Source organism: Pygocentrus nattereri, chromosome 21, assembly GCF_015220715.1.
Source record: "Pygocentrus nattereri isolate fPygNat1 chromosome 21, fPygNat1.pri, whole genome shotgun sequence".
Lineage (NCBI taxonomy): Eukaryota > Metazoa > Chordata > Actinopteri > Characiformes > Serrasalmidae > Pygocentrus > Pygocentrus nattereri.
The window spans coordinates 32,647,179-32,662,548 of record NC_051231.1 but is presented as its reverse complement, the minus strand read 5'-3'; the positions used below and the strand labels follow the sequence as shown (position 1 = coordinate 32,662,548).

Genomic DNA, 15,370 nt, shown 5'->3' with positions numbered 1-15,370 from the left:
GACAGTCCCAGCAGGAGCGCTTTTACAAACCCCATCCTTCTTCACTGCTCAGAACCCTCTTTGTTTGGGGAATGTTATGAGAGCCATTGTAACTGAGGCCTTTGCTCCTCTGCTTGAGTTGACATAGTGTTTTACACACAAACCCCCACGTTTGGACATTAGACTCTTGGCCAAGAGCAACTCTGAGATAGTTCTTCTCTCCCTGTTGACTCCCTTTTGCTTCAAACACTAAACCATTTCAGATGCGATTCTTTCATGGATGAAAGCACATTAAAAATAACGCCAGGCCCACAGCAGCACTGTGTGAGCTTCATTTGCAAACGAAGAGCTCAAACAGAGGGACAAAGAGACTGATAGCTGTGTTTTGAGCATGTGTGTTACACAAAGTGTACATAGTGGCCACAGTGCAAACAGAGACAGCCTCAGGCCCAACCAGGACCGCCGGTACCTATCAGACTCATTAAAGGGGAACCGCCTGATGATCTGAGACGATTTTTCAATAGTTTTCAGAAAGTTTGGATTAAAATGTATTTGCTTTAATCAGTCCATGGTAGAGCAATACTTGCAAATACATACAAAATCCCAAAATATATATTTTTTCAGATTTCCCACTATTTTCCATCATTAATATTCCATAGAAAACTCGGAAGACACAAGTAGGTTCACTGGTCATTTTGGATAGTAAATAAAACGCTGTGAAGTGGTTGATTAATTATAGAGACTCTGGTGTCATTACAGTGGTGGTGATGGGAACCAGGGGTCGCCATGACTACAACACAGATATAGACATTTTAATTACTATCCAGAACCACCAGAGAACCTACACGAGTCTTCTGTGTTTATATGGAATGTTGATGATAAAATTGCGGAACGTCTGAAATAATTTGACACGTTTTCTTTGGGGACTATTTTGCCTCACAGCACGCTGCATGTATTCCTCCACCATGAATGTATTGAAACCATTTAAATCTCTCATAAAACAGCGTCTCAGTCATCAGGCAGTGAATTCAGAACCATCTCACATAACAGCTTTCTATGAGGGAGCTTTCAGAGGTGGACGTCTGGTTTCTGATCACCACCACTGTGAACAGTTTTGATTATCCTATTAAATGACTCACTGAATTCAGTGTATTAGCCAAGTGTATAAACTGCACATTAGATAAAAACTGATTTTATTAGCACAGAAAAAAAGACTTTAGACAGGTGTTCAGTTTTGTGTACAAGTGTTTAGAGCATACATCTGATTTCCAGAGTTCCTCCAGGGTTATCCACCTGGGGGTGAGACACAGACTGCCGTTTGTGAGAGTGCCACACTTTGAGAGCCACTGCTGAACTTCAGAGGCCTTTCAAAAATAATACTGTTTGTGTCAAATGCAAAGTTCCTTCAGTCCAGTCTGTCTGACTTCACCTGCCCTTCATAAAGCTGCTCATCACGTGGTCACTCTTGTCCGAGAGCCAGTATCCCACCATGGCTGCCACAGCCCCCATGAACATGGAGGTGAAAACCATGTCTCCTTTAGCAGCCAGCGTGGCCAGAGCACACAGCACCACCCCAAAGAACATCTGCTTCAGCACCTCCACCTCCTCATCCTGGAGGTCATCCAGCAGACCGCGCTCCTGACCCTCTGCAGGGGGACAGAGACACTCAGAACATCACAGCAATCATTTTCTTCATAACGTGTTTAGTGATTCTGATTAATGCAGTGCTGTTCTCAGTTGGAGATGAAAATAATAAGATGCAGTAACTCTACAACTAAACTGACTTAACTTCAGATTCAGAACTGTTAAAACTCAGAAATACATGGATAACATGAAGAATGTAGTTCTAATAAAGTTACCATCCAGAATGAAATTCTAATAAAATTAATAATCACACTGAAATTCTAATAAAATTAATAATCTTACTGAAGTTCTAATAAAATTAATAATCTTACTGAAGTTCTAATAAAATTAATAATTATACTGAAGTTCTAATAAAATTAATAATCATACTGAAGTTCTAATAAAATTAATAATTATACTGAAGTTCTAATAAAATTAATAATTATACTGAAGTTCTAATAAAATTAATATCCAAAACAACGTTCTAATAAAATTAACATCCAGAAAGAAGTTCTAATAATATTAACATTCAGAATGAAGTTGTAATAAAATTAACATTCAGAATGAAGTTCTATAAAAATTAATATCCAGAATGATGTTCTAATAAAATTAACATCTAGAATGATGTTCTAATAAAATTAACATCCAGAAAGAAGTTCTAATAAAATTAACATCCAAAACAACATTCTAATAAAATTATCATCCAGAAAGAAGTTCTAATAAAATTAACATCCAGAATGATGTTCTATAAAAATTAATATCCAGAAGGATGTTCTAATAAAATTAACATCCAAAACAACATTCTAATAAAATTATCATCCAGAAAGAAGTTCTAATAAAATTAACATCCAGAATGATGTTCTATAAAAATTAATATCCAGAAGGATGTTCTAATAAAATTAACATCCAAAACAACATTCTGATAAAATTATCATCCAGAAAGAAGTTCTAATAAAATTAACATCTAGAATGAAGTTGTGGTAAAAATAATATCCTGAAGTTCATACAGTGAACATAATAAATCTTGACCTTATAGTTTAAATATGCTGAAAATATTGAAAAGTTCTGTTAATTTTATGTTTCTGTTTTAGGCATTGAAATAATGCTGAAATCTGGGGGGTCTGCAACCCCTCTGAGCCCCACTTCCCGTATGGTTGATGGCATCAGGACACATTTTAGAACGAAGTTTGAAATATTCAATTTGTAGGACGTTAGACCTGCAGGTGAAGAGGAGGTGTAAGAGTGTTTGTTACTCTCTCACCTGCCGGCTGGTTCCTCACACACACACTGCCGCTGTGTGTGAAGCCCGGAGCGCATTCACAGCGGAACGATCCTTCAGTGTTCACGCAGAGAGCGTTTATATCAGAGCAGGCCAACACCTCCTCACTGCACTCATCAACATCTGAAACACAGACCAACACCTCCTCACTGCACTCATCAACATCTGAAACACAGACCAACACCTCCTCACTGCACTCATCAACTTCTGAAACACAGACCAACACCTCCTCACTGCACTCATCAACTTCTGAAACACAGACCAACACCTCCTCACTGCACTCATCAACTTCTGAAACACAGACCAACACCTCCTCACTGCACTCATCAACTTCTGAAACACAGACCAACACCTCCTCACTGCACTCATCAACATCTGAAACACAGACCAACACCTCCTCACTGCACTCATCAACATCTGAAACACAGACCAACACCTCCTCACTGCACTCATCAACATCTGAAACACAGACCAACACCTCCTCACTGCACTCATCAACATCTGAAACACAGACCAACACCTCCTCACTGCACTCATCAACAACTGAAACACAGACCAACACCTCCTCACTGCACTCATCAACATCTGAAACACAGACCAACACCTCCTCACTGCACTCATCAACATCTGAAACACAGACCAACACCTCCTCACTGCACTCATCAACATCTGAAACACAGGCCAACACCTCCTCACTGCACTCATCAACATCTGAAACACAGGCCAACACCTCCTCACTGCACTCATCAACATCTGAAACACAGACCAACACCTCCTCACTGCACTCATCAACATCTGAAACACAGACCAACACCTCCTCACTGCACTCATCAACATCTGAAACACAGACCAACACCTCCTCACTGCACTCATCAACATCTGAAACACAGACCAACACCTCCTCACTGCACTCATCAACATCTGAAACACAGACCAACACCTCCTCACTGCACTCATCAACATCTGAAACACAGACCAACACCTCCTCACTGCACTCATCAACATCTGAAACACAGACCAACACCTCCTCACTGCACTCATCAACATCTGAAACACAGACCAACACCTCCTCACTGCACTCATCAACATCTGAAACACAGACCAACACCTCCTCACTGCACTCATCAACATCTGAAACACAGACCAACACCTCCTCACTGCACTCATCAACATCTGAAACACAGACCAACACCTCCTCACTGCACTCATCAACAACTGAAACACAGACCAACACCTCCTCACTGCACTCATCAACATCTGAAACACAGACCAACACCTCCTCACTGCACTCATCAACATCTGAAACACAGACCAACACCTCCTCACTGCACTCATCAACATCTGAAACACAGACCAACACCTCCTCACTGCACTCATCAACATCTGAAACACAGACCAACACCTCCTCACTGCACTCATCAACATCTGAAACACAGACCAACACCTCCTCACTGCACTCATCAACATCTGAAACACAGACCAACACCTCCTCACTGCACTCATCAACATCTGAAACACAGACCAACACCTCCTCACTGCACTCATCAACATCTGAAACACAGACCAACACCTCCTCACTGCACTCATCAACATCTGAAACACAGACCAACACCTCCTCACTGCACTCATCAACATCTGAAACACAGACAAACACCTCCTCACTGCACTCATCAACATCTGAAACACAGACCAACACCTCCTCACTGCACTCATCAACATCTGAAACACAGACCAACACCTCCTCACTGCACTCATCAACATCTGAAACACAGACCAACACCTCCTCACTGCACTCATCAACATCTGAAACACAGACAAACACCTCCTCACTGCACTCATCAACATCTGAAACACAGACCAACACCTCCTCACTGCACTCATCAACATCTGAAACACAGACCAACACCTCCTCACTGCACTCATCAACATCTGAAACACAGACCAACACCTCCTCACTGCACTCATCAACATCTGAAACACAGACAAACACCTCCTCACTGCACTCATCAACATCTGAAACACAGACCAACACCTCCTCACTGCACTCATCAACATCTGAAACACAGACCAACACCTCCTCACTGCACTCATCAACATCTGAAACACAGACCAACACCTCCTCACTGCACTCATCAACATCTGAAACACAGACAAACACCTCCTCACTGCACTCATCAACATCTGAAACACAGACCAACACCTCCTCACTCCACTCAACAACATCTGAAACACAGACCAACACCTCCTCACTGCACTCATCAACATCTGAAACACAGACAAACACCTCCTCACTGCACTCATCAACATCTGAAACACAGACCAACACCTCCTCACTGCACTCATCAACTTCTGAAACACAGACCAACACCTCCTCACTGCACTCATCAACTTCTGAAACACAGACCAACACCTCCTCACTGCACTCATCAACATCTGAAACACAGACCAACACCTCCTCACTGCACTCATCAACATCTGAAACACAGACCAACACCTCCTCACTGCACTCATCAACATCTGAAACACAGACCAACACCTCCTCACTGCACTCATCAACATCTGAAACACAGACCAACACCTCCTCACCACTCACCAACATCTGAAACACAGACCAACACCTCCTCACTGCACTCATCAACATCTGAAACACAGACCAACACCTCCTCACTGCACTCATCAACATCTGAAACACAGACCAACACCTCCTCACTGCACTCATCAACATCTGAAACACAGACCAACACCTCCTCACTGCACTCATCAACATCTGAAACACAGAGCAGACCAACACCTCCTCACTGCACTCATCAACATCTGAAACACAGAGCAGACCAACACCTCCTCACTGCACTCATCAACATCTGAAACACAGACCAACACCTCCTCACTGCACTCATCAACATCTGAAATACAGAGCAGACCAACACCTCACTGCACTCATCAACATCTGAAACACAGAGCAGACCAACACCTCACTGCACTCATCAACATCTCAAACACAGACCAACACCTCCTCACTGCACTCATCAACATCTGAAACACAGACCAACACCTCCTCACTGCACTCATCAACATCTGAAACACAGAGCAGACCAACACCTCCTCACTGCACTCATCAACATCTGAAACACAGACCAACACCTCCTCACTGCTCCCATAAACATCTGAAATAGAGTTGCTATCTGAACTATCAAGCATCCGAATATACCATTTGATTTTTAAAACTTAATGATTCTCATCCATAATTGTGGTATCACACTTCATTTTTTATACTGCTAATAAAACTAACAAACAAACAAACAAAAAATAAAAATAAATAAATAAATAATCAAAAGCCTGGTCTCATGCTCACCTACACACTTCACACCTGACCACGTGTGACCAGGGGCACACTTCTTACAACGAGCTGGACCACTACCCATGCAGCCCACACAGGCATGATCACAACCTAGAGACAGAAAGAGAGAGAGAGACAAATAGAGAGACAGAAACAGAGTGACAGAGACAGAAAGAGAGAGAGAGACAAAGAGAGACAGAAACAGAGTGACAGAGACAGAAAGAGAGAGAGAGAGACAAATAGAGAGACAGAAACAGAGTGACAGAGACAGAAAGAGAGAGAGAGACAAATAGAGAGAGAAAAAAATAAAGTGAGAGAGACCAAAAGGAACAACCATCAAAGAGGAGAAACAGGAAGAGAGAAAGAAAGTGAGATGGGGGAGCAAAAGGAACTCTATTGTATTTTGGAATAAATGAAAGGCTGATAAGATCTACAGTGTGTTTATATGTAAATAAACAATAGTCAGTTCCGATGGCTCAATCTGATTGGGTGAGCTCTCTACCCTTGATGTTGTGATAATAGCGTGTTTTTTCACACTTACTGCGTCACAGGTAAACATTACTGAGTTTCTACTTCAGCACATTAAAAACAGAAAATGGACACATTAGATAACTTCTGTAAGGTCATATATCTGACCTGCAGCCCATTTGGTCAGATTCTGAAGAAGAGAGTGACCAGAGGCCTACATCAGATTCTGCCCCTGTCGTTGCCCCAGGAGAATTTTTCAGTCAGTAGTTGTGGTTGGAGAACCAGAGCCAGTTTAAAGGGAGCCCGTCCAATTCCTTTTTCGCATGGTATGTCAAAAATATGGCTGCAATACACTAGAGGGCGCCCACGAGTGAGTCCTAAGTGAATGGGAGTGAATTGAGTGACTAAAAATAAAAACATTTACATATTTCTGATGTGTTTATTTTACTGAAAAAGCAAAGAACACACGCTACTGAGAGCTGATTGGTTAGAGTTACTGCTACTGAGAGCTGATTGGTTAGAGTTACTGCTACTGAGAGCTGATTGGTTAGCGTTACTGCTACTGAGAGCTGATTGGTTAGCGTTACTGCTACTGAGAGCTGATTGGTTAGCGTTACTGCTACTGAGAGCTGATTGGTTAGCGTTACTGCTACTGAGAGCTGATTGGTTAGCGTTACTGCTACTGAGAGCTGATTGGTTAGAGTTACTGCTACTGAGAGCTGATTGGTTAGAGTTACTGCTACTGAGAGCTGATTGGTTAGCGTTACTGCTACTGAGAGCTGATTGGTTAGCGTTACTGCTACTGAGAGCTGATTGGTTAGCGTTTCTGCTACTGAGAGCTGATTGGTTAGCGTTACTGCTACTGAGAGCTGATTGGTTAGCGTTACTGCTACTGAGAGCTGATTGGTTAGCGTTACTGCTACTGAGAGCTGATTGGTTAGCGTTTCTGCTACTGAGAGCTGATTGGTTAGTGTTACTGCTACTGAGAGCTGATTGGTTAGAGTTACTGCTACTGAGAGCTGATTGGTTAGAGTTACTGCTACTGAGAGCTGATTGGTCAGCGTTACTGCTACTGAGAGCTGATTGGTCAGAGTTACTGCTACTGAGAGCTGATTGGTTAGCGTTACTGCTACTGAGAGCTGACTGGTTAGCGTTACTGCTACTGAGAGCTGATTGGTTAGCGTTACTGCTACTGAGAGCTGATTGGTTAGAGTTACTGCTACTGAGAGCTGATTGGTTAGCGTTACTGCTACTGAGAGCTGATTGGTTAGCGTTACTGCTACTGAGAGCTGATTGGTTAGCGTTACTGCTACTGAGAGCTGATTGGTTAGCGTTACTGCTACTGAGAGCTGATTGGTTAGAGTTACTGCTACTGAGAGCTGATTGGTTAGAGTTACTGCTACTGAGAGCTGATTGGTTAGAGTTACTGCTACTGAGAGCTGATTGGTTAGAGTTACTGCTACTGAGAGCTGATTGGTTAGCGTTTCTGCTACTGAGAGCTGATTGGTTAGCGTTTCTGCTACTGAGAGCTGATTGGTTAGCGTTACTGCTACTGAGAGCTGATTGGTTAGCGTTACTGCTACTGAGAGCTGATTGGTTAGCGTTACTGCTACTGAGAGCTGATTGGTTAGAGTTACTGCTACTGAGAGCTGATTGGTTAGCGTTACTGCTACTGAGAGCTGATTGGTTAGCGTTACTGCTACTGAGAGCTGATTGGTTAGAGTTACTGCTACTGAGAGCTGATTGGTTAGAGTTACTGCTACTGAGAGCTGATTGGTTAGAGTTACTGCTACTGAGAGCTGATTGGTTAGAGTTACTGCTACTGAGAGCTGACTGGTTAGCGTTACTGCTACTGAGAGCTGATTGGTTAGCGTTTCTGCTACTGAGAGCTGATTGGTTAGCGTTACTGCTACTGAGAGCTGATTGGTTAGCGTTTCTGCTACTGAGAGCTGATTGGTTAGCGTTTCTGCTACTGAGAGCTGATTGGTTAGCGTTACTGCTACTGAGAGCTGATTGGTTAGAGTTACTGCTACTGAGAGCTGATTGGTTAGAGTTACTGCTACTGAGAGCTGATTGGTTAGAGTTACTGCTACTGAGAGCTGACTGGTTAGCGTTACTGCTACTGAGAGCTGATTGGTTAGCGTTTCTGCTACTGAGAGCTGATTGGTTAGCGTTACTGCTACTGAGAGCTGATTGGTTAGCGTTTCTGCTACTGAGAGCTGATTGGTTAGCGTTACTGCTACTGAGAGCTGATTGGTTAGCGTTACTGCTACTGAGAGCTGATTGGTTAGCGTTACTGCTACTTAGAGCTGATTGGTTAGCGTTCCTGCTACTGAGAGCTGATTGGTTAGCGTTCCTGCTACTGAGAGCTGATTGGTTAGCGTTCCTGCTACTGAGAGCTGATTGGTTAGCGTTCCTGCTACTGAGAGCTGATTGGTTAGCGTTACTGCTACTGAGAGCTGATTGGTTAGCGTTACTGCTACTGAGAGCTGATTGTTTAGCGTTACTGCTACTGAGAGCTGATTGGTTAGCGTTACTGCTACTGAGAGCTGACTGGTTGGCGTTACTGCTACTGAGAGCTGACTGGTTGGCGTTACTGCTACTGAGAGCTGATTGGTTAGCGTTTCTGTTACTGAGAGCTGATTGGTTAGCGTTTCTGCTACTGAGAGCTGATTGGTTAGCGTTACTGCTACTGAGAGCTTATTGGTTAGCGTTACTGCTACTGAGAGCTGATTGGTTAGTGTTACTGCTACTGAGAGCTGATTGGTTAGTGTTACTGCTACTGAGAGCTGATTGGTCAGAGGGGACTACTTTTAAGGTGGAAGGAATCGCCAACAGTACAATACTTTTCATACAGTGTTCAGGGCTTCTTTGCCTTACTGTATTTTAGAGAACTGTTGCATAAAAGCAATAGAAGGTTGAGGCTTTGTGTTATCTGTCTTGTGTTCTATGGCTGTGTGTGTGTGTGTGTGTGTGTGTGAGAGAGAGTGTGTGTGTGTTTTACTCACTTCTACACTCATATGAGGAGTGTGTGTTGAAGCAGTACATGTCTGAGGGGCAGGTATCCAGCTCTGTACCACACTCATCAATATCTGCACAGACACATGAATAAAGTGGCCAAATTTGTTTGGATAAGTGGGGGAACCAACATCAGGAGGCTTCAGCCAACATATATACAACATACGACCGGTCACTTTATTAGGTAGGTTCAATTGCTTGTTAACACAAATAGCTGATCAGCCAATCACACGGCTGCAGCTCACTGCATTTAGGCATGTAGAGGTGGTCAAGACGACTTGCTGAAGTGCAGACCGAGCATCAGAACGGGGGAGAAAGGGGATTTAAGGGGCTTTGAACGTGGCGTGGTTGTTGGTGCCAGACGGGCTGGTCTGAGTATTTCAGAAACTGCTGATCTGCTGGGATTTTCACGCTCAACCATCTCTAGGGTTTACAGAGAACGGTCCGAAAAAAAGAGGAAATGTCCTGTGAGCGGTCAGTTGTGTGGATGAAAATGCCTTGTTGATGTGAGAGGTCAGAGGAGAATGGACAGACTGGTTCCAGATGATAGAAAGGCAGCAGGAAATCAAATAACCACTTGTTACAACCAAGGAATGTAGAACACCGTCTCTGAATGCATAACACATCCAACCTTCAAGAAGATGGGCTACAGCAGCAGAAGACCACACAGGGTCTCCTGTCAGCTAAGAACAGGAAACTGAGACTACAGTTCGCACGGGCTCACCGAAATTGGACAATAGAAGATCGGAAAAATGTTCCCTGGTCTGACGAGTCTCGATTTCAGCTGCGACATTCAGACGGTGGGGTCAGAATTTGGTGTAAACAATATGAAAGCACGGATCCATCCTGCATTGTATAAACGGTTCAGGCTGGTGGTGGTGTGATGGTGTGGGGGATATATTCTTGGCACACTTTGTGCCCCTTAGTACCAATTGAGCATCGTTTAAATGCTGCAGCCTACGTGACTATTGCTGCTGACCATGTCCATCCCTTTATGACCACAGTGTACCCATCTTCTGATGGCTACTTCCAGCAGGATAATGCACCATGTCACAAAGCTCATATTATCTCAAACTGGTTTCTTGAACATGGCAGTGAGTTCACTGTAGTCCAGTGGCCTCCACAGTCACCAGATCTCAATCCAGTAGAGCACCTTTGGGAAGTGGTGGAACGGGAGATTCGCATCGTAGATGTGCAGCCGACAAATCTGCAGCAACTGCGTGATGCTATCATTTCAATATGGACCAAAATCTCTGAGGAACGTTTCCAACACATTGTTGAAAGTCTGCCTCAAAGTTCTGAAGCCAAAAGGAGGTCCAACCTTTTACTAGCAAGGTGTACCTAATAAAGTGGCCAGTGAGCGTATGTGTGTGTATGTGTGTGTATATATATATATATATATATATATATATATATATGTATATTGCAGAGGGAATAAACATGGTTTTGTCTCAATGACAGTTTGAAAAAGTAATTAAACTTGACTCTTCATCTTCCACAACGGTTTGCCTGCACAAGACAGTGAATGAACAATAGACTGTTTTTCATGCTTTTATTTGTGATAAACAATGAAGGAACAAACAGTGGACTGGAAACTGTATTTGCACATTAAATGAGCTTAACCTCCAATACTTGTGTATTAATTATGAAGAAAAATGTAAAAGCAAACACAATTTCCCAGCCAACTACTGAAGCACTTTCAAACATGCAAAAAATACAAAAACACGTGAAGCATCGTTTTACACCCCCAAACCCAACCACGGCGGTCCGGTTTCAACAGGGATTAAATCAAGCAACTCTAATTATCTGGCAGCCCTAAGTACCGCCAGTTTGGCTGCATTAGTAAAGATGTACAGTACTGTGCAAAACTTTGAGGCGCATGATAAAATTTGTTTTCAAAGCTGTTTATTTTGGAAAAGCACTAAAATTAGAATAAATACAAATAATATTAGGTTAATAAGCCGTGACTTTATGTGTATCAACGTGTTTCTTTAAGCATTTTCAGTCCAGTACAGTCATCATCAAACACCAAACTTCAGTACAGATACACCAAAAATACTAAAGTACAGAAACCAATTACATTTACTCAATTACTCAGTTACTCAGATACTCAGTTACTGTCCACCACTGCTTTTCACTGTATTTCTGTACCATCGCCGTCTATTCTAATATCATATGGTGTTTATATCAGCAAGAACGCACATGTTGCTCAGATAAATATAATATGCTCGGGTGCTAAGACTTTTGCACAGTGCTGTATGCACACCGCACTCACCCACACACGCGTTGTCGTGGAGGCTGAACCCCGGCTGACACTGCAGACACTGGTCTCTCTCAGGTCCTCCACATGCCTTGCAGTGTTCAGAGCAGTTGTTCTCGAGGGCCAGGCCGGTCAGGACCAGCATGAATCCCAGTAACCATGGTAACCACCAGCGCAACATCGCCCCCTGATTTAAATCCATAGCAACAAATCAATACATCACAGTCATCTACAACAGTACCTGTAATCCAGGGGTGTTCAAACCTTTTCAGAGGGCCAGGCTGTACCTCTCAAAACACCTGAGGGCCAAAACATTATTCACTAATGTGAAGCTTTCAAAATATCAGCGCAGGGAATCTGAGCTTCCGGCGAGCTGCTGAGTTTCCTATCTCTGTGTAAAAGATGCACGAGGCTTCTTTTATGGTCGGATTGCTCAGCTTTGGATCAGAAAGTGCTTATAACACATAACTAAATTGTTATAACAACAAAACACGTCTAATGTTTTAAATATATTCATATTCAAGTGTTTACGAAAATAAAAAACCCATTTGGCACCTGGTTCATTCTCCATTTTAAGGGGGAAACCGTGTCACAAAGGTTGGGCTTAAAAAAGATGCTTAAAATATTAGACACGGCTCCAAAAGTCAGTGTGTACATTTACACAGTCGACCTGAAGTTAAATAAGACTTTCCCTCCTGATTCTCTGATTTCTCTTTATTTATCCTGCTTCATATTCGCTCTGCGTCTGTAAAACAGCTCGTCACAAAACCAGTTTTCAACATTTGAGGAACCATTTGTAACGAAAAACAATATCTTTAAGAGGTTTAACTGAGGAATTTGATTCATGTTTGCTTTTTATGTCATTAACATTAAACTACATTTAAAAATGTGTTTTATTTAAAAAATCCATGTGTCTCAGATTTTGGTCACTGGTGTTATCAGGACTCTTACTTTACATTAGAACTCAGTTAAACTGCTCCTTTGGGTCGAGAGCTCATCAGAGAGGAAGCAGCTCGAGGTCCACACCTGCGCACTATATTTCATCCATTTATTAATAACTTTGTTTATCAGGCGGCTCAGAACTTCTATGTGTCCCTGGTGTTATGAGCTTTAATGGCTGATTCATTAATATTTTATTAATATATAAAAGTCAAATATATCATTTTATTACTGATTTTAAACAGTTTCACAAGGTCACCTGATCAGCCAACGAGTCCACCAATTTACAAAATCCTCAGTCTTACCCAGAAAGTCGCTGGAGTCGCCGTCACTGGTGTTACACCACATTCATACACCAGTGACTGTAAGACAGGTTTGGAATTAAGATCCTTTTTGCGTATTTGATAATAGGAGATGTTGAGGGACGCATTAAGATTATTTAGCTTTGGGATGAAAGGAACCGAATTTTAAAAAATGTATCCACCTAAATTCCCACTCTTCCAGAGCCCCGCTGGTGAGATGATTAAGTCATGACTACGGCTTAGTAAGACGCTTCACTAAGTTGTGGCCACTACGTAATCATCTCATTCCCAAGCCTTACTAAGTCATGGCCACGCATTATTTTTATCTATACAGGGTGTCATCATCAGGGCTCTGTACACTTCAAATGGAGAACGACCCAAATACAAGCCCACAGTGGGGTCCAAAAGTCTGAGGGTACTAGACAAGAACTGCTGCCTTTTCTTACCGCACAAAGTATAATACACAGACAAGCATGTAGAAGCACGTAGAAGCATACAGAAGAATGTAGAACCATACAGAAGCATGTAGAACCATGCTGAAGCGTGTAGAACCATGCAGAACCATGCTGAAGTGTGTAGAACCATGCAGAAGCATGCAGAAGCGTGCAGAAGCGTGTAGAACCATGCTGAAGTGTGTAGAACCATGCAGAACCATGTAGAAGCGTGCAGAAGCATGCAGAAGCATGTAGAAGCATACAGAAGCGTGCAGAAGCATGTAGAACCATGCAGAAGCATGTAGAACCATGCTGAAGTGTGTAGAACCATGCAGAACCATGTAGAAGCGTGCAGAAGCATGTAGAAGCATACAGAAGCGTGCAGAAGCGTGCAGAAGCATGTAGAACCATGCAGAAGCATGTAGAACCATGCTGAAGTGTGTAGAACCATGCAGAAGCATGTAGAACCATGCAGAAACATGTAGAACCATGCAGAAACATGTAGAACCATGCTGAAGTGTGTAGAACCATGCAGAAGCGTGCAGAAGCATGTAGAACCATGCAGAAGCATGTAGAACCATGCTGAAGTGTGTAGAACCATGCAGAAGCATACAGAAGCGTGCAGAAGCATGTAGAACCATGCAGAAGTGTGTAGAACCATGCAGAAGCGTGCAGAAGCATGTAGAACCATGCAGAAGCATGTAGAACCATGCTGAAGTGTGTAGAACCATGCAGAACCATGCAGAAACGTGTAGAACCATGCTGAAGTGTGTAGAACCATGCAGAAGCGTGCAGAAGCATGTAGAACCATGCTGAAGTGTGTAGAACCATGCAGAAGCATACAGAAGCGTGCAGAAGCATGTAGAACCATGCTGAAGTGTGTAGAACCATGCAGAAGCGTGCAGAAGCATGTAGAACCATGCAGAAGCATGTAGAACCATGCTGAAGTGTGTAGAACCATGCAGAAGCATGTAGAACCATGCAGAAACATGTAGAACCATGCAGAAGTGTGTAGAACCATGCAGAAGCGTGCAGAAGCATGAAGAACCATGCAGAAGCATGTAGAACCATGCAGAAGCATGTAGAACCATGCAGAAGTGTGTAGAACCATGCAGAAGCATACAGAAGCGTGCAGAAGCATGTAGAACCATGCTGAAGTGTGTAGAACCATGCAGAAGTGTGTAGAACCATGCAGAAGTGTGTAGAACCATGATCACTGAGCTCTAATATAAACTCTCAATCACACTATAATACAGTCATGAGCAGAAACGGACGGCAGGACACAGAAATCTGACCTCTAAACAGCTTCACACACACACACACTCTCACACACACACACACACACTCTCACACACACCCACACACACACACTCTCTCACACACACACTCACACTCTCTCACACACACACACCCACACCCACACACACACACACACACCCACACACTCACAGCCACTCTCACACACACACACACACCCACACACACACACACACTCACACCCACACACAGACACACTCTCACACACTCACACACACAGACACACTCTCACACACACAGTCTAACGAAAGGCCGCAGCTGCCCAGTCGGAGCGGAGATCCGCTCACACCGCTCAGTCTTACCTGCTCACTGTCCGCTCCGCGCGCTTACAACTGTAAACACAAACAAATTTAACTTCTCAGCTCACGCGCTCCTCGTCCTGAACACTCGCTGGGCGGAGCCAACAGAACTACC

At 43.2% G+C, this 15,370-nt stretch overlaps 2 protein-coding genes across 2 annotated transcripts in view; both read right to left on the bottom strand.

Annotated features, from left to right (window-relative positions):
- Nucleotides 1-236, bottom strand: part of LOC108414412 (complement C1q-like protein 2) — a 2,597-nt gene extending 2,361 nt beyond the window's left edge. Inside the window, exon 1 of the mRNA XM_017687268.2 lies at nt 1-236. This exon is cut by the window's left edge and continues 122 nt beyond it. Within this exon, the coding sequence (XP_017542757.1) occupies nt 1-35 (35 nt within the window). The 5' untranslated portion in view covers nt 36-236.
- Nucleotides 237-1,155: 919 nt separating this feature from the next.
- LOC108443689 (protein disulfide isomerase CRELD1) lies at nt 1,156-15,370 on the bottom strand. The gene is made up of 6 exons (XM_037532503.1): nt 15,259-15,370; nt 11,980-12,151; nt 9,695-9,778; nt 6,234-6,329; nt 2,864-3,004; nt 1,156-1,625 (listed from the first exon to the last, which is right to left on the bottom strand). Exons 2-6 carry the CDS (start codon nt 12,143-12,145, stop codon nt 1,405-1,407), a joined length of 708 nt encoding a protein of 235 aa, XP_037388400.1. The 5' UTR covers nt 12,146-12,151; nt 15,259-15,370; the 3' UTR covers nt 1,156-1,404.